At 27.4% G+C, this 22025-nt stretch overlaps 1 protein-coding gene across 1 annotated transcript in view; it reads right to left on the bottom strand.

Annotated features, from left to right (window-relative positions):
- The window catches only part of LOC118201074 (RNA-binding protein Musashi homolog Rbp6-like), a 560394-nt gene that overhangs the window by 23535 nt on the left and 514834 nt on the right, over window positions 1-22025 (bottom strand). Inside the window, exons 11-12 of the mRNA XM_085811638.1 lie at window positions 20963-21031; window positions 863-1081 (exon numbers count right to left, since the gene is read on the bottom strand). Of these exons, the coding sequence (XP_085667764.1) occupies window positions 863-1081; window positions 20963-21031 (288 nt within the window). The remainder of the gene's footprint in view (window positions 1-862; window positions 1082-20962; window positions 21032-22025) is intronic.

Raw genomic sequence — 22025 nt, 5'->3', positions numbered from 1 at the left:
ATACGACATTCAAAATGCGTTAGTGTTAATACTGGTGTTAAAGTTGCGAATGGATAATTCGATGAATAACTATCGAGAAATGAAGGTACTTGCTGATTCATGAATATAGACATTTTCAGGATAATTTCCATTATTATTAGATTCCATTATTATAAAAGATTTACCGTAGGTTAGTCTTTTTTATATAACAATTATGATTGAGTACATTGAATAATAAAATATTTTTATAAGCAGAAATAATCTGGTTTAGTTGTTCGGACAATAATGATTGCAAACCAGTAAGTGAAGAAGCCAAATGGTGTTAAACGTCACAATTCGAAATGATTTGTATATTTCATGCTCAGCTTCCCTTCGTTTCGAAATTCATGTATAAGTTCTCCTGTTTTAGAGCATGAAAATTTGAGAATGATTCATTTTTTTTTAAAGGAACAACATGTGAAACTGCAGATATAAAAAATAATTTTTTAAATATTCATGTGCTGTATAATAGAAATTGAATGCGATGATTTCGTATACAATCTTTTGATTTTCTTTCTTATGCAGTGATATTATTTAGCTTCCATTAATTTCCCGCAAGTCATCAAGCCATTAATTTCCACCAGTCTAAATGAGCAATGGTTGCCCATACAGATCCTAAATATGTATTTTGAATACAAAAACTAGATATTTAGCTCATAAATTTCAGCTTCAAAGATTAATGTCTCATAATTGCACGTAAATGATGTATTCCATTCTTTTCCTTTGTGATATAAATAACGATTAATAAAATATTAGAATATATTTTTTCTGTATCAGACTGTAGGAAAATAAGTACAACGAATCAAATTATGACTGGGATGCTTTAGAAATTCAAGACGCTTACCAGTGGGGATTTGCGGAGCGAAAGGATGTCCCCTTTTTATGGGGGAACTCCCCATAGGCGCTAGGCCCGCCGGTGGCTCCGTTTGGCCCACGTTAGTCATGTGGCTAGCAAGGGCGGCTGCAGTAGACACTGCTGTGGCAGAGAAGGCGTCCACAAAGAAGGCCGTTGCTTGGTGGTCAGTGGCCGCTGGTGAAGGAATGTAGCTGAAACCGTGGAAGCCTACAAAATTCAAGTAGGTTATCAATGTAAATTAATGACATACTTTTACGCATTCTGAGAATTAAAATGCAAACCGATAGGAAAGCTATTAAATTAGAACTTAAATTTTAGAAATTAAAAACATTAAATATAAATCCAGATATATAATTAATAAATAATCGATGGGTGTCAGTATATCAATCAAATATTTACTGCAGGTAAAAATCGAAAACTTTCATCTAATTTTATTTTTTAATAATTGATATTTATGATTTGTTTAATTTAAAGTTTTTAATTAAATTAACCTGTGTAAATACAAGTAAATTTTATTGATTTTTAAATAAAAGTAAAGGAATTTATTTCATTGGTATATTTCCTTAGAAAGTATAATACATTTTATAATTACACGTTACCAAGTAACAAAAGGAAGCTTACTTAATATATGTTATACAAACTTTACTTTATACTAATTAATTATGTTCACTCTGTTCCTAATACGAAATATCAAACACGAAAATGTCCACCTTAGAGTGCAATTGCGAACTCATTGCATAATAACTGAATGCAGTCATAAATAAATGCAATACTTTGTGAGCTATTCCAAACATGGCTTTCCCATAAATTTAGCAACTGTTTTTTATCACAAAATTAAATTTCTTTTACGTTTTACTGAAATAATAACGATAATGATACATTACACAGAGCAGCTGATAATTTTTAAATATGAGATATGGTAACAAAGAATCTTACAATTATTAACGTTAATTATTACAAAAATGTATCTTTAGGTTAATATCAGAAAATAATAAAAATAGGCAACATACAGTTAGAATATCAAGCAATCAGTTAAATGTGGGTAAATTTGAAATAATCATTAAATATTAAAATTAACTCTAGATATTTTCCTGCAGTATCATAAGAAGAGACGTTAGTTATTAATATGAGGTGTAAAATATTCTGTCTAATTTTTTATTAACTAATGAGGAAGGCGGGAAAATTATTAGAGAAGGAAGGTATATTGAGGGACTATAAATACAAAAATAAGGGTGTTACAAAGAATTAAAGACTTTTAAGAAAACATAGTTCAAGAGTTGAAACCATATATTTACTTTTTTTCACATCATCTGTGTAAAATGAAAGAGATTTTTCACATATATAATCATCGCAGCTCTACTGATAAATTTTCTGACTGAAATTAGAATTATATCTAGCAATAAAATAGCAACAGAAAAAAATTGAAATTTAATACAAAATTAAGCAAACAGCGAAGCGGTAGCAAATTAAAAAAAAATGAAATAAAAGCAGCAGTATAACATATGACTTTTTGAAGTCTTATCTCCTGAGATTAATATATTTAGGAACTTCATTTTAAGCTAAGGAGCATATAAAATATAACGCGAAGGGTGCAAATTGCTTTTCCAGCAGTTTTTGAAAAAGGAAAAAGAAAAAAAAAAAAAAAAAAATGCTTCATAAATTAATGCATGCAGGAAAAAGCAAATCATTCGAAATAAGATGCAGATAAAAAAGGTAGTGACTTTCTGCATTTCTTTTACTCACGTTTCAGAGGCAGCATCTTCTTGTCTTGCCATCTTCAGCTAGGTATTCCAGACAACTATTTTTGGCAGGCCTTTTAAAAATGGTAAAAGTCTTGGTGTGAAGTCGACGAAAAATGTTTTCTTTTCGCAGAAAAATCATGGTCTGTTAATTTCTATTCGGTTTCAGAATATGCTGTAAGCTGGTAAAGAATGTGGGGAATATGACTACTTTAATTAGTGCTTCATGTGATTAATTTATAATAAAAAGTCTGGGAATATTAGTGAAATGTTGGAAACAGTATTTTAATTTTGAGTTTTTACTATTTAGTGAGAGTAGATTGAAGTCCTAAAATGAAATGATATTTTGATGTACCATTAACGCAGAACATGCTTTTAATTCCAGTATTTTCATGAACAACTTTTTCTGCATCTTTTAGCATTTATTTGTATGGCAAGTTTAGTTTTGTTTTACGTAGCAGAGCAAAATGAATGTCGACATTATAATAATCAAAACTAATTTATTGGCATTTGCAAAACTCGGAAGAAAGAGTGTCGGAAATTTTAAACGAAAATACATCAATTGTTTAAAATTGTTTAAATATAAATTTAAACATTAATTGTTTAAAAATAAAGTTAAAAAATAAATTAATAAACTTGGGTAATTAAGTTAAATTTGAGTATTCTTTCATATGTTACTTATGGCCATTTCATTTAAAAACTTTATTTCGATGCAAAATGATTCTATGAATTGATTTCTCACATTAGAATTTTCTGTAGTTAATTTTCAATCCTTATCTTTATTATTATTTTTTCCTCACAAAGATGCCAAATAAACCCTGAAATTTTTTATTACTCTTTCTTACACAGATGCTAAGTAATATTTTCAACTCGAAATATCATATGTATATATATATATATATGTGTGTGTGTGTTTGTATATCTTCTGTCACATATAGAACTTCGATAAATACGTAAGGTAGTTCTTTATTTTTATCGAAAAATTGCTCTTTCTCTCATAGATTTGAAGGAATAATTGTTTTAAGTAAATAAATTCAGAACATAGCTTAAAAACAAAGAAGCTAAAGAATATATTATCCGAATTATTATCCGTTATAATATCCGTTATTATTATACTATCCGTTTTCAAACCTATAACATGAAAAGATTTCATCTGTTATCATTACGTTGCACAAACTGTGCTTAAGGGGACATTACTGTTACATTGTTAAAAACTGAATTATATTTCAGTGTTAAATTGTTTTCGAAATGTACGCAGAAATTAAAAAATATGTTAATTTTATTAAATTAAATATTAAAAAATACATATTACGGATATATATACATTTAGAATTTCAAAAAGCTAAAATTTTCCCTTCGTTTTTATCTGAATTTAAATAAAGGGAATAAATCGAACTTAACTGTCAGCTTAACGTTTCGCTTTCGAGGAAATATGTAAATATTTTTAATGAAATGACTCAGAATCATGTGTGTTTTGAATGTTCATAAATTTTAGATGTTAGAGATTCAAAAACACTTCGTGTGGCTTCATTATTAAGTTAATATAATAGCTTTAACTAAGGTAAATATGAAGTAGAACAGAATTATTAGGAATACAATTAATCCTAGAATCCGACATAAAATAGTTTAATCAAAATCATATTAAATGAACACTTCCAAAAAAAGATAAAAGCCAAAACTGAGATCTGTTCATTTAAAATTTCATTTTTAACAGTTAATATTTAAGGATAGCTGACTATCTCTGTGTAAAAAATACAAGTATTTCATAAATATTGAATCAGCATTTAAATTTGGTAGTTATGAATTGAATTATATGTGTTATATGTTTCATTTAAAGTTGATTTCTAAGATAAATGAAACCCTTAGAATGACTGAATTCAGTAGTGAAAGTAATAAAAGACTATGGTGATTGATTTTATCTTTATATATTTGTGTTGTCATTTGCTGATGATGTCTTCAAGAGATGTGTAGGTAAATATTGCTGAAAAATAAATTGGGATAAAAAATACTGGGGGAACAATCAACAAGCAACAAAAGGTTTTTGAAAAAAAAATTAAATCTAAAAGCTATAATCATGCTATCATGCAAGAGCTAATAATAAATCCATTGCCATGCTGCAACCGTAATCGCTAAAATCATCACCAACTATTATGCTTCATTTTCAACTATGGACAATTCTACGGAAGTTCTAGAAATCTAGTACAGTGTCCAGTCCCTTCCTACACGGTGCGCCGCTATAACGTGAGTAATTCTACAGTACTAGTACGTGTGAAAATGAATCTTCTAATAGCGTTAAATGAATATCGTGTCTGTATCTATGCTTAAAATGAAGTCAGGAAGCGGTAAATTGCATATATTTTACACTTAGCCCTTGCTTATTTTCTGCATTAATAAAAATGTCTTTAATAGTACGATTGTTACAAACATACACCGAAAAACCATGGTCTAAGACTGGACATTGTAATTCAAATTCTATTACACTCAGGAATTTAGAGGAGAAAGCAAATGTTAGTAACTATCTACTAAAAAGCCTATATTAAGAAAAGTATATCTCGTATACTAAAATAGATTGGTTAGAGAAAATGGAACATTGTTATCTTCAGGCATAGTACATACAGAAACAATCTAAATTTTCAGTAAATTCACAAGCAATAATTTACAAGAATAATTTTCTTATCATACGTTTCTAAAACATTCACTAATCTGTAACATCAAAAACTGAATTACGAACCTTGCTTTCTGCAGATTTGATAAAAGATAGGTTTATGTTTAATTGAAGTATCCTTATTTAATTGAAGGTTTAACTCAAGTTTATGATATTTATTTAATTTTTCTGAGATGTCTGGAAATGAATCGATAGCATAAAAGAAATCGATTTATAGAAAAAAATATTTGAATATCCTTTTTACTCTGCAATACCTTTACTTAAGGTTTGAATAATTTTACTTTCTTATTCTTTCATCACATATAAATATTTACAAAACCAGTCAGGTATACAATATTTACATTATTCAGATAAATTGTATAACATAAATGTTATTTTGTTAAGATACGTAAATAGAACAGATTTCATTGAAAACTTATAAATGTGAAAGTGAAATCTCCATTTTCACAATAAAAAGAAATTTGAAGAACTTTGCTCCTTTAATACTGGTCAAATTAATGCGAAAATGTAGTTATGACTTAAAAGTTTTTAAATGAGAAAAATCTGACTCTAGTTTATACAGCTAACAAAAAACTAGCAGAGTTTGATCAAATTATGAATTAAATTAATAAATGAACTGAATAAATTGTAAATAAATTGGGCTTTAAATTTCCTATTACTTTTAACAAATTAGCAACAGAAGTAAATGTTTAAAATGTAATAATTAAAGAAATCGAATTGATTGGCTTATGGCTATTTTGATTTTAAAGCTGTCTCAGATTTTTGATTTCAAAGATTTATCCCATTCAGAAAAATATAAATTACTAAAAAGTATTTTTAAAATTAATATATAAGTAAAGCGTGATTTATTACAAGTTAATAAAAGTATTAATTAAAAAGGCAAGTCATGTATTTGTAAATACAAGTACAAATAGACTTATTTCAAATACTCGCTGCTCGTAAATATTTGCTAACATTTAATAGTTCTCATTTCAGCAAATTTAATTTTAGAATTAATATTGCTACATATAAAAATAGTTCATGCACAAATTTATGGCAAAAAAAAGTATCCGATTTATTTGAGATGAGAAACGAAGATCTTTCTAAAAGATTTAGGCTTTTATTTGTGTGCAAAGGAATCACGAAATTTGTTATAACTAGAGCGCTGCATCAAAAGCATTAATCCAGGAATGGGGGTATTATTACCAATAATAAATTTGTTTTAATGTGATCGATGTTAGTGCTTATATTGTTTATACAGAACTTGTGACCCATGTCGATCATGGTATAAGAACAAATGAAATTCATTTCAAATAATCTCGATGTAATTACTTAAAACTGTTACGAAGTAAAAAACTACAACTGATACTCTAAAAAGGTTAAAAAAAAGTTAAAATTATAACATTATAATTACAGCTGAATGAGAAAGCACTGATAATTTTATTGTTACAACATCAAATTTATAATTAATAATTTTTGCACTGATAAAATTTTTGCGGAAGGAGCCAAAGGAATATAGTGAAACTTTTCTTTATAAAATTAAATTTTAAGATAACTGCAGAAAACAAAGTTACAAAAGTAGATTCTAAGATAGTAGAATAGATTCAAACACAGAAATCTACAAAAAAATCAGCATACAAACTACTAATACAATGTATCATACAAATGCAGTCTATGAAATTTTAAATACAAAGCTCAGTTTCAACTTCTGAAATGATTTTTCAACTTAAATGTTTTAGAATAAGACCACTTAGCCACAGAAAGGAGTACTTATTAATATGATATATTTCCTTTTAAAACATAATTCATGGAATGCTGAAAGCTAAGTAGAGCTTTATCGATGAGCATTGTATTTATCCCTTCCATATCGAGCATCAGTTTATTATCATAGTTTGAGTTGTGTTATTTTTATAAATATCTGTAAATATTAAGTTGTGAATTGACGAACTTATAACTGATTTCTTAAATTAAAAGAAAACATCTATTCAGCTTTTCTGCAAAAATGATTTAATAATTGCATAACTCTATTAAACACACGATTTGTCTTATGTACAAGAAGAATTTTATTTCTTTATATTCAACAAAAATACAAAGTTCATTCACACGTATATTTAAATATGACAATGGCACGATTATTGCAAAATGACATTCATAAATTTCTAGAAAGATTAGAGCTTTGTACACAGGTTTTTCATAGTTAGAAGTTGACACAATAAGAGTGAATTTTCACTCTCCAAGATATATTGCACAGTAATGCCTATAAGACTGAAGCACAGCCAAGAAAATTCAAATTATTATGTAAACATGCTGAGGAACTGAGTCCCGCACGCATTTATTTCCACTCAAAGAAGGGCATCGTGTTCAATAGAATGTTCAATAGAACAAGGTATTCAATGTAATATTCAGTGAGAATATAGCCAGTTCGAAATTAAATATAAAATGGTTGTGCAGTTTTCAGAAAAAAATATAGAAAATTTATTTCATATTCTATTGTTCATTATTACTCATTATTTAAGCATATATGCGTTTATGAACTAGTGTCTATGTACTCCTTAGTCAAGCATGTATTAAGTTAAGTATGCATCGTTATTTATAGAGTTTTTAGTTATTATTTAATTTGTATTTCGGCATTAGCGATACAGAAAACAACTACGATAGATCTAACGATTCATGAAATATCTGAAAACTGTTTTCATACTCTCTGCGAGAGAAAAACGTTGAGAATATTTTCATGTAAAATATGCAGATATATTAGGTAATCAGAAACTAGTAAACAGCCTTTTCTCATATACGTAAAAAATATTTCTGATTGAAACTTAGTGGTAGACATATGAACTCAAACGATTAATTATATTTTTTGCGTATTTATTTGGATATATTCTTAATTTTATGAAAAACATTTTATTATCAATGGCATTTATTACTGCTTAAATTAAACGAAATATTTAAATTAAATCTTCTATATAATTAATAATATTATATTATTTGTTATTTCATAGGAATGTTTTATTGCATTAAACTATGTCTAAACTTTAAATTGCAATACAGCTGCTGAAGTACATTACCATAACATAACTTATTATATAAAATTCAAATGTATGCATACAAATATTATATGCAGAACTGGAAAAAGAGTTAAAATTCTTCTATTAAATAATCAAGTAATATCAAAAATATAAGTATTGATATTAAGAAGTGCATGACAAAACTTAAAATGTCTGTGTTGATTGACCCATTTGAAAACCTGTGTTTGATTATCGAATACACAAAAACAAAGCGATTATTGCAGAGATTAAAAGCTATTCACATTTCAGGATTGTCGTCAAGTTTTATAAAATAGTGGATTCATACACGCCCAACTTTACATCGCTTCAAAATTACTTGTCAGAGTTTCACCCTGTAAAATACTGTAGAAGATCAGACAAAGACATCTCATAAATAACGATAAAATTTCTTTCAAAATTTTAGACGCAAGTCTTTCTGTAATGACTATGTACCTTTATATCCCACGATCGTAAAGTTGGGATCATCTCTGTTCCATGCCGATGGTGACTCAGTTATTCAACATGTTCACAGCAACTGACAGCATCGTGTTATGTTTATAGAGCTGGTTTATATCCTAAATGACATCAAATTCTCAGATCCTACATTTGACACATATTCTAATCTTCTAGACACGTTGTTACACATCGCGAAACAACTGCAGGAGTTAAGTTGCAAAGAGAAGATTTCTAAACTCCGAAGAGATCTTCTGCATGCGTACAGAGGTTTGCATATATTACAAACTGTATGATTTGAAGAATTAAAAGCCTGCAGTACTTATTTTTTATATAAAAGAATTATGCTTGTAAATCGCAACTGCAAAAATGTGTGGTGATTATTTACGGGAAAAATACTATTTTTACATTAAAAAAGAAGGTTTTTAAGAACATATTTATTTGATAAAAAATGCAAGTAATAGTTGTTGTTTCTTTTTATTTTGTGTGAAAATTGAAGTTTAATTTTCTAAATTTAAATGTATAACGTAACATTTTATCTGCTTGCTAAAGAAGTCACTCTGAGGCATTGGAGATACGAACAAATTAAAAAATTTCAGACTTTGTAGATGAACACATGAACACATGATATTGTCCATCATCACTGCGTTAGAAGCTAATTCATTGATTTCGAAATTTCATTGTTTAGACCTCTTATACATAAACTATATTTTTTCTTTCAATAGTATAACTGTCTATTCCTCACGCTTATTTGTAATAACTGCATTAATTATTTAATACCCATAAACATAAATCAAATAGTTTCTCAATAGCAAGAAATTTGAACTCGGTGGGATATTTAAAATCTTCAGTACCAAAGACTGAATGCCTGAATACGCTAAGAAAACAACAGGAAAATATAAAGCGCAGTAGGTAGACAGTTTGAATGACTTACTTACGAATGAGAGAAATTACATTTGCAAACAAATGAATTAAAATGTAAACTCAGAAGCGATTATTAAAATTTTAATGAGTATTTTCAGTGTTCTATAATTAATTATTAAATCCTTATGCATGAATCATTATGAGCTTCCTCGGGCTTTTCCTTTACTAATTACTATTATTACACTGAAGATGCGTAAATTTGTAACGGATTTTAGAAAGTAAATAGTTTTACAGCAAAAGTTTGCTAATTTAACATTCTTTTTTATTTGTTATTTAGATTTTTATTACTTTTCTGAAATAGAAATTTATATTGAGTGAAATATTTGAAAGACCAAAGAAATGTGTAAATATTTAAAGTACCTACTGCTGAGGCAATAGAGTGAATTTTACATTTACGAAATGTATGAAAAATTATTCTTCGTGAGATGTCTAATACAAAAGTATTTCAAATGCAAGATTACACATATAATTTTTAAAACAGAAAAAGCGTTATTAACACATTTTAATAAGCAATTGATTATTCCTTGCGATTGCAAACGATTGAAAATTCTTTGCGACTACAAACTACTGATAATTCTTTGTTTAATATTTAAAAAAAAAACTAATTAAAGTTTTAAACAATTGAAAATTCTCTGCAAGTGCAAAAGATTGAAAATTCTTTGCGTAATGTTTTTAAAGCATACTGAAGTTATAATTTGCAATTAATTATTTCCAGCATCAATGATAATCATCCAAAATAAATCCAATTTTCATATAAAATCTAAAATAGAAATAAATTACTTTTTTAAAGTACATAAATTAATAAACAAAAATTTTTTTATTGGTGTGATTATGGAAATTGCTTTTTACGCGTCTGATTAGGTGATATATTGATAAGTGAGAACTCCCACAGTTGTTCTGCGATACTCTATATGTGTGCTTTTTTACAAATAAGGTCGACAAAATTAAGTTTCTACATTATGCATGACAGAAAGAACAGCATTTTGGCACCAATTGTATTGCAAAAATTGATCTAGTATTGAAAAGAAAGAGTGTATACAATGAAAACTTTATTTAATTAATCAAATTCATTAGGATTCATGTTACTACTAATGATTATTTCTTCGACGTTATATTTTTGAAATTTAAATACGAAAACAACAATTTATATTTGCACAAATTAGGCGAAATAATGCAATTTTTTCAGGCCATCTAATAGATGCTCATGCTTAAAATCCAAACTATATATGGAATAGCAGATACTAAGAGCTTTGAATAAGTTCCAAGCTAAATTTTCTGATTTCCAAGAATATTTTAATAATTTCGCCCCGAAATTTCTTGTTTTTTGGGCATGATACCTTAATGCTTATCTTGATCACATTCTTATAAATGCATGCCATCCCAATCATCTCATAAACTGTACAAAAATTTGTTTTATTATTTCAATTTCAAAATAAAATTAATATTTAATACAAATATTGAAATGAGACACAATTTTGCTTTGCAATGCTCGTGGATAGCATCAATCATTGCGTAATAAACTTGAGTACTGTAACTTTTATTCTCTATAAATTGTAAAGATAGTCTTTAACTGATATTTAATTTGCTAAAAAAATTAAATTTTTATACAATTACGGAGGCTCATATATAATTATTATGCAATTTAAAATTTTACATGGAATTATAAATGTATTTCTGTTTATAATCAAATAAATAGTATTATTTTAAACAAAATAAAATTAATTTTTTAAATACTTTTTTTCTAGTGGCGGGCAAAGTCAAAAGCGGTGGTCATTTTATTACAGAGGCACCTAAAAAAGTGAGCCACCGTTGATTCCTGTGAAAGGACAGAGAATTTACATCCATGCTTTCTGCGGGATTAGAACCCTGGCCCATCGGTACGTTTATTTTAAACAAAATAGACTACTGTATTTTTACAGGGAAAGAAATACCTTTTTTCCGGTGAAACCTGTAAATCTGAATACGAAATTTATGTATATAAAATAAATGCTCAAAATTTTTATGACCTTATGATTATCTTAATCTTTTTATGATTTTATGTTATTTATACATTGAAATCTAGATATCATGTAACTAATAAAATAAAGTTTTAATTGACAAGCAATTCCAAACACCCTGAAATTTGCAAATGTATTCACTTGCAGCATTTATTTGTTACCTCTCGTTATCTATTCAGTAAGATAAAATCATAAAACAGTTATATCATTAAATAATCAACATGCAATTTAGTTTTGTCGTCTGTTTTTATTCATATATAAAACTAAAACTCCATGCCAGAGAATTTACTTAACATGAAAATATTTTAAACGCAGTTAGTCATTTCTGTTTGGTTTATAACAAAACCTGTTCAGTAAGTTATGTTATAATAATAAATTCAAAAATATACTTTTTAGGAATTGTCAGATAAAGCATCAATATAAGAACATTCTTAAAATGCTGCTCAGGAGTGTATAATCTAACACATAAAATAAAAAAAAAAAACCTTCTTTTAAATACATTTTTGGAATTTTGAATTACACCTTAAAATTAAATTGAAATGAATCTATTTTTATACTTCCTCAAAACTGTTTAATAATATTGATTTTAAATAAATATACGTTAAAAAAGTACTGAAAGGTTTAAGAAAGTACCAAATTTTATTTACATAAATTATGATAATCTTTTATAATAAATGCTTCTATGCTTAGTTAATCTGCTATTTTTATTATCTTGATATATTCACACATATATATAAAGCGGATGAAAAAATTTAATACAATAGAGCTAATTATTAATTATACATAGGGGATAATTTTACTGGATTTCGAAAGATCTTTTCAAATAAATCTGTGACATGAAGGACATTTTAAATCCTTTTTCTTTTCTTTAAGGAAATAAAAGTTTTAGTACACTTTACTTCTTGCTGCTTTCCTACATACATACACAGATCTTTTTAATCGAAGAATTGCATCAGACCTATCACGTAAGAGAATTTTTACCTGCAAATTCAAATATCTCAGAGGTACTTGAGTTATCATAATTAACTATTTTTTCACTGTATACACTCTTCCTTTTAAACCATATAGAACTATCTTTCTAAAGATCAAGAACACAAAATTCAAAGCAGTTTCATAGCATTGATATAGCACTGTCATAATACTGATAACTTCAGGATTTTAGAACTTTGAAAAAACACCTGATTTGTTGATATTATTCGATCACAGATATCGAAATCGAACAAGAGAACATTGAGACAAAGATTGATGGATTTGTACAGTACACAGTATAGTGTAAAATCAGCTTTGAAACATGAATGAATGGAAACATCATGAAAGATATGATTTTCTTAAAGATTTTACGCTTCAGCTAATGAAACCAATAGATCTTCATAATATTCGTTTTTTTGAAGAACTATTACCCGAACAGGGCTATACAGTAGGAGTCGTGTTAGAAACACAAGAGCAGTTTACTAGATTGTTCAAATGTGGAATCACATCTTATCAAGGAAGTTTTCAGGAATACTTATGAGAGTTTATGAGGAATAGTTGCAATGATTATAAATTGTTTTGCATTACAAAATTTTTATTAGAAACTCCATTTTAAATTATCTTGAAAAATAATTACAAATTTCTGAATTTTTGCAAGTTAAAATATTTTTCATTGCAAAAATAAATGCAAAATATCTTCAAATTTGTTCATTACATGTTTACGAAATTGTTGACGGGCTGTAAGTAAAAGTACTTTTATTTTGAAAATAAATACAAAATAACTTGATATTCATTCACTAAGCATCAAAAAGCATATATTTAAAATTTATCTGTTAAATATGTATCATTTAAGAAATAAAATTTACATTTATATTGCAATTCCAAATTTCAAATTTCTCAAAATTTCTGAAAGCAGAAATTTTTTAATTTGCGAAGAAATTAACTTATTTTCCTCTATTAAACACAATATTACAAAATTATTTATTGTTTGCTATTTAATAGAGGCAATTATTAAAATGATGAAATTAATCACAGAGTTTGCAAGAAAATAAAATTTCAGTCAAAAAAAAAAAAAAAAAAAAAACATACCTATTATCACCTATGAACGTTTTTTCATGACCACCAATCAAGTTTCTATTCTGAGTTGATTAATGACTCAAGCTGTATATTATTACACGCAGTTCTAAATTATTACAATGCTCATAACCATTTTTTCATACCAAACTTATTAATGACATAAATTTTATGTACATTATATCGATTTCCAAATGAATATGTAAAGTCATGAAAAACGTTAACTTTTGTCCTATGCGGAAACAGGGAAAGCAGTTTATGAAGGCCGAGTGTATTTTTTAGAAATTTTTAATCTGAATAACCATTAATATAAATTTTATTAAAAATTATTAATTAATTTTATTTATTAAATTTAAATTATTAATTTTATTTAATTAAATAATTAATTAAAATTTTATTAATGAAGAAGTGAACATTTTTATGATTTGCTGAGTTTGAAAGTTCTGTTAAATAAAAAATTTTTGCTGATCTTAATTATTGAAACTTTAAAACCTCATAATAACATGCCAGAAGAATTAAATAACTGAAATCAAATTTTTTGACATTTTGCTAAAGAAAATTATTACAAGTGAAGAAAATATTCCGCAGACATCGTACAAGTAGCTAGTCTATTTGCTTTGAACAATCTACTAAACTACTCATACTATTTCGTAACGTTTTATACCGACTTATTTTTCACTTACGCATTTTACATACAACTAACCAACCATTTTGCGTTGTTTACGATCAAGTGAGACACATTTTTGCAGCGCCACCTACACCGAGGTTTGAGTACGCAAAGATAAAGCCTGTTCCTAATTTGGAACAAAAAATGCATCGAATAGTCAGAATTCCTGCGTTGCTTAGGAGGCGCTGCCATCGCCAGAAAGGTAAGAGCACAAATTCAGGAAACACAAATCTTCACCGTCATCTAAGGCATTTCTGGAGATTTGCAATAGTAAACTACGGGTAGAAATCTATGTTGTTCAAAATACTATAAACTGCACTTATTACACTTTAAAACAAGGCACAAAACTCATCTGGGTTTTGATTCTACGTATGGGCTTCAAATTATCACTCTAAACTCACTATATTTGATATCACATGACTAAGACACGTGGTATTTTAGAACAGGATTTAATAAACTTTTTTTGAACTCTCTGAAATGAAAGAAATATGTAAAGCGCATGACATTTAATTAATTAATTATTTTGTTACCTCAAGCATAATTTTCAGCACTCCATTTATGAAAGAGCAAGTGTTCATTATTGTGTATTACATGTTGAATGTTGTCAGTGACATCATCAATATAATATATCACAGGGTGTCCTTCCTCTTTTCATCATTAAATATTTTAAATTATCACTCAATCAAACAAAAATTTAAATGATCGCTTAATTAGAGAAAACCGATTACTTTATTCATGATAATTAAATTTCATCATAAAAAAAACAAAACACGTTTAGAAAAGTGAAAATAATTGAAAGAATAAAGTCCTTGAATTTCAGGAAAGAAATTAATTTTGTTTTTAAAAGGTTTTACATAAAAAAATCTTGTTTGTGTCAGAAATATAATTTTCACGTTGAGTCACTGAAATCACATCTCACATCGATCAGTTAAACATTTAAAGAGTACTTACATTATAATCAGCTTAATGATGCAAACAGTAATTAGTTCTTTGAAAAATATAGTGCGAAGACAAAGTTCGCACTTATTTAACATTTTGGCAAAATGTATGTTGGCTTCAGCAAAATGTATATTGGCTGTAGCAAAATGAAGTGGGATAAACATGAACGTTTGAAATGACTTTCGTTTTCTACCTAATTGCAATAACATACTAATCACGCTCTATAATAACTATGCACTTTAAAACAGAAATAGAGAATTTTACGCAACTTATCTTTTAATAAATAAATCTAAGTGATAATATTAATTCCTGATATCCAGATGCAATAGCACTTTTTCCTATTAATATTGTTTTTTCGTTTTTTTAATTCTATAATCTATATATTTATTATTATTTTTTCTATTGTAGCATGCTTCTACGCCAAAAAAGAGCTAAATCGTATAATAGTTTTCTAAAAATCTGAAACTACGTGCACTCTAGGTATGTAAAATATATATACTTACTATATATATATTTCATACTAAATTTTTTTATTAAAAAATTCTTATTAAATGTTCTCTGTAGTAGTCTTTGTTAAATAAGGCACAAAAAGTGAGGCTTTTATTGTATATGAATAGTTGCAAATGCAATAAAATAACATAATTATATAACCAACTAATTACTCATAAAAATTTTAAATCCACTATTTCCTCAGAATGTTCTGATTTTGAATTTTGCAGAACATATGCCTAGAGATATAATTCGAAAAATAAAAGGAAATTAGAACAATTATTTTAGTAATAATTTTACCCTCTGAGTCATTCAATTTTCGGAAGAATTTGAATAGTGTAATCTACAGTCGTTTGAATATTCAGGCATTTTTTGAGTAAGCTGCTTTGAGTAACCTAATTTTAAACAACAACAAATGGAGTGAAAAATGAATTTAAAATGTTCAAACGTTTGGCCATTTTTCTTTTAGATTACAGAACGAACATGAAAAATAACAAATTAATATTTTTTTGATATTGACTTCTATGTGATTTATTTCTTATTAAAGCATCATTGAATGCAATGAAAACATCTCTTAGAATTTTTATATATACGTGATATTATCAAATACACCTTACGAAAATTTTTATATATCTATCTGCTAACAAAATGATGAAATGGTAAACGCTGATCTAGAAAGGCTGATGTTTTTATTCATCTTAATGATGGTAGAATTATCAATCACATGATTAATAATAAAAATATTATCTTATATTAAAGCCAAATTTTATGTAACATTTATGATTAGATTCTCGGATTTCATGACTTGAAGTTCATATAATAACGAACTAATAGAGCAGAGTTTTTCTAACACGTTCCATCCACGCCCAAATTATCAATCACTAAATTCGTTGCTTAGAGAAAATGTGGATTACATCTTTGATATATGCTTAATTTCCAGAAAAATAAGTTATGCATTTGACGTAACTCTCATACATGCGTCTCATAAAATATGCATATTTTTCTTCTATGTTCTAGTACAAAACATTAAAAATTAACTTAGGAAATATACACAAGGAAGAAGAAAAAACAGATTCATCATTTTGACATGGAGCCGACGATATAGTTTATATTATAGAAACTATACATTCCTATAAATTCAGTTATCGCAAAATGATATAGATATTTGTCATCGTAAAATAATAATAATAAAGCTATTTTGTGATTATGTTACTTACTAATCGTTTCCTAATGAATCTTCTACAGAAATAATAATTTTCACAAATTTGTCACATAACTGAAAATCTGAATTAAAGGTATTAAAAGTAAACTGAATTCACATAGCCTTTTTATATAACTTTTAAAGTCACTGCATTCACCTAACTGGAAGAGAATACATTTAAAATACCATAATTGTTAAAAATTAGATAATTTTCCTAATTTATTGTTTTTACACATTGTTTTCTTTTATAAGCTCTTTTTCGTTCTGGTGATAAGCTCTGATAGAAGAAATAGTTTAAAAAACCTAATAACTAAGAATTTCTATTTTTATCATGTAGTTAGAGTGTGGTTCTGTGAAAGTTTATTAAAGATATACTAGGAGCTACTTCCTTTCTGCATTTTAGTCATTACACAGAGAATAACACGCGTTCATAAAATAAACCTTTTTTAAAGTTATTGTTACTGAACATTGTACTAGAGAAAACTCTGTTGAACCTGAGAAAATAAGTGTCCTTTTCTACAGATTAAATTTCTACGCTTCTCATATTTTAAATTTGCTTGAGCACTGAAATTGTTTGAAAGAGAGTTCAAGAAATATATTAAATCCTGTTCTTCAGTTACCGTGTACAGCTAAAATATTTTTCTAAAATAGTCTATAAGTTTCACTTCATGATAAATATCAGTTTGAGAGAGCACTTAAGATAGTCTACTGTTAAGAACTACACTGAATATGAAATCACACTTACGGTACTAAAAATACATCAAAAATCAAATATTTTATTATCAGGATTCACATCTTTATTTGTTCCCTTTAGATATCATCTGCATGCACCTCTGTTATGTAAATTGAACACGAGTGTTGTATAGACAAAATATATTTGAATGATAAATGAAATTAACTAAACTTTCGGTTTAAGAATTTGAATGAATAAATCTGGTTCTTAGCAACCGTTTGAGAGAAAAAAGCACAGGTAAAAATTCTTGCTGGTGTGGTGCCATACATGTCATATCCGAAATATAAATTATGTGAATGATCCCTCATTTCACTTTGGAATTTAACACTTTTACAGTGTTGTATAAATCCACTTGAACTCGGCGCGTAAAACGGAAGGTTCCTTACAATGAAGCTTGTCGTCAGGGGTTATGGTAACAATGACGTGAGACGAAGTTTAAGGATACTGATGTATAGTAAATACCATTCTGAACTAAAAAATATTTCAATGAAAATTTGATTTCGCATATAAAATCGCTTACATCTTTCGGGTACTAATGCAGAAATGCAGTATTCGCAATAATTAATCTGAATTAAATAGTTATAGCAACTGTTAATTACATGCAACTAATTTTATCGATAAGAAAACTCTCATAAATATATTAAAGAAAACATTTGTATAACCTTTTCATGTTACATAAATACTTCAGAATGTAAAATTAGAATTTTGGGTTTAAAGGTATATTAAATTTATTTGAATTTAAAGGTTTTTTAATTGATATTTACAATGTATGGAAAAGTTAAAAAAGCTAATTCAAAAGTTCATAAAAACAAGTTGTTTGTTTTACGGAACTAATTTTCTCTCAATGTAAAAAAATAGCTTTAATTTTAGAAATTAGAAAAAATTCTAACACTAATAAACAGTAATATTATGATAGTAGTAAAAAATTTTCAAGAAAACCGTTCGCATTGGCTTTCTATTTTCAATGTATATGTTTCATTTCTAGAGCGATTTTGCTAGTTTTTATGTAATATAAATTAGTCTAATATAATTTGAAATGTATTGTATAAAAACTGCATTCACTAAGATTCTGCTATTATTTCTGTAAACCACGTAAGCAATATTTGATTCAGCTGAAAAGTCTTATATGTATTCATAAACATTTTGTAATCGTATTTTTGCTTGCTAGCACTTCCATACATCAGAACCCTTAACCACATTTTAAACATTAAACTGCTTAATTTCTCGAAACATAGTCATGCTTATTAAAATACTCATATATATATCAATAAGAAAGTTTTGCATAGATGGGAAGTTCATGGCACATCGACATTATTCATAAATCGGTTACGATTAAAGTATATATTAATGCATGTTTATGGAATATACATTATGGAATATTCCCTTAAGTTGAATTACAGGGTATCGCCTTTCAAATACAATAAAAAAGCATTAAATGGTCCGAAAATGTTGCTACGAAGATTTATACAAAGGTTTATATTTAAGAGTAAAAAAGGACTTGTCAGTCTCAAAATTCTGTCATGGAACCTTGCTAGCGCATTGCAAAAATAAAACCAAAATATTTTAAGACTTACTTAATTTACAGTTTGGAATCATTATTTCGCAATATTTTATTTCTCGCACCACAACCAAATTTTAAACTATGTTAACTGTATTTTAACATAAATATTTTGTGTTCTGGAACAGAAAAGAAAAACGGAATTTAACCAAATGAATACATATATTATTATCATCATATAAATATAATATCTTTGGATAATGTAAAATTATTATCTTCAATTTATGAAATCTGTTGCACAAGAGAGAACACTTTTATCACCGAATATAATGGTTACAATATTCAAATCCACAAAGTCTCACTTGTATATAGTAAATGCAAGTACATTTTACACAGTTCTTTTAGAACAGTTATTTGTTGCTAACAGCTAGCAACAGTTGTTATTGCTTAATAAGGAAGACTGTGATCAACTCGAGAATAAATTTCTCGAGATACAAATTTTGAAGTGCAACTAGAACACACTGAATTGCTATTTCCCATAACTCAAATCATTAGAAAGAAAACTATATCACTAAAAGCAATATAAATTAAATTTCAAATAGATTTTATATTCTCATCATTATATTTAATATCAATAATATATTTTGAAATAATTGAAAAAGGTAGATAGAAGTCTTAAAATCTATTAATTCTTTTCGGTAAAGTTTCGTAAGACCATTATTATTTTAAATAAATATGTTTCTTATTAGATTAAAAATTCTACATTTAAGCTCTACATTTTGGCTTCTTATATATATATTTTTGTTTATAATATTTAATTTACTTTCGACAAAAATAATGAAATTTTAAAATTTTTAAGGAATTTATTAATAATTTTACAATATTTCGTCAACTTCTCATAAATTATCAGCTTAAAAGTTTTTAATAATATCATTAGTTGCTTTACATGGAAATCTTCAGTATTTTATCAAAATGTCATAGGAATGTCCAGTTTCTTTCAAGTTTGAAAAAAAATCATTTATCAGTTGAAAATTAAATTAAATAAGGATATACACACAAATTAGAAGAATGGAAGAAATATTTCTGTCTCCGTCAAGTTTACTGTCAAAGATAGCTGAAATTACATTTAATATGTATCTAATAGAACAAAAATACGAATAGATTAAAAAAAAATTCGTTGTTTAAAAAAAGAAATAATAAATTAATGTTTTATTCCTTCTTTTCACATAAATACTCCTAGCCGCATTAAAGTGACGCAATCAGTATGTTCCTAAATCTGTTGCACGACATCACGAAAATGATATACATGAACTAGAGAAAGGAATTTTGCCAAAGTTTCTTCTAAACGTGAATTTAAAAGTTCTCCGAAACACGAAAGAGTCCATCAGTCTCTTGCAATCTTTCTTCATCGTCCATTCGGCGGGCAATCTCATCCTTAAAAAACATCATGAAAAGAGTAACAGGATCTCGACAACCTGCGTCGTGTAAAATTCTCAGTCCTAATATCTGTTTATAAACCTTAATATCGTTATATGTGCATCTATTTGAGTAAAGGTTTTGTGTTTTTTGTTTCTCTTAAACAGTTTATGTCCCGATACATATCGACAGACAAAGGAGAAATCGGTGGGAATTCAGATTTGCATTGCATGGAGATTGAAGACGTTCAGATGTTCCAAAGGATAAGGTATGCATATCTGAGGCACATTAAGGTTCATACCTGGAAAAGAGTAGCCAAAACTCGGATAGCCTGGAATTCCTCGGCCATAACCAAATGTGGTGAAGCCGGCTGGAAAACAAAAACAAATATTTCTTAGAATATCCCGTAGCAATAATTGTAATTTACATCATATAAAGTATTGAACAAGTAAAAAAGTAAAACCTCAAAATCTATAATGAATTTGGTTTTCAAGTCAAAAGAATGTTGTTAAGATTTACAGCATGACAGTGGCAACTTCACCAGTTGGTAAATTACCGATATATGAGTGGTAGTCTTTAGACGCGTCAGAATAAAACTCGAAAGAAAATTTTAAATGATCCATATTTAGAGAGATCCATATTTAAAGTAAGAAACATAAAAGGAAAACAAATAATATGAATTATTATGTCAGAAATCGGTAGGTGTTCAAATTTACATTGCATGCAGATTGTAGACTTTATGAAGTTTATTACTTCACGTTTAGGTGAGATTTTAAACAGGGAAAACTTAAAATTTCATATAATTGCAGAGTAGTAAACTGCAGTAAAAATAAGTATCTCCTAACAGTCACTTTGATATTTTATTTTATTTTACGACTAATGTTTTGTACGAAAGCTTTCAGATAGTCTTCGGGATTTTTATGATAATACCAAAATAAATTCTTGTGAAACACAGCTCATTTGTGCGGAAATGAACTGAAATTAGAATTACCTGATAAATTCAAATAACCGACAATAAGACTAAATCAATAAATAATCAGCTAATGGGTAGTTTTGAGCAGGACGTAACAGATAAATGCGCAAAATTGAGCCATTACAAAGTAATTCAAGATTAAATGAGATGTAAGATCTAATTAGCCTATAGCTTTGATGTTAGACTTTAAAACCAATTGTTCATCCAATTGCAATGCTTTGAATAAGATTCTTTATGCTATTAGTAACTAATGAATACTAGAATAACATATGGTTGAATACAGAATTAACATATGGTTGAGTAGCAATGAAAAAGGGTTGGGATAACAGTTCCCCGCGTGAGCGTCTAATAACATATTTATTAAAAAGTATTTTCTAAAAATAATGAAAAA

This window comes from Stegodyphus dumicola, chromosome 2, assembly GCF_044657685.1.
Source record: "Stegodyphus dumicola isolate Sdum_Otavi_A_Nest chromosome 2, ASM4465768v1".
NCBI classification, from domain to species: domain Eukaryota; kingdom Metazoa; phylum Arthropoda; class Arachnida; order Araneae; family Eresidae; genus Stegodyphus; species Stegodyphus dumicola.
This window is presented reverse-complemented; position numbering and strand designations above follow the sequence as displayed.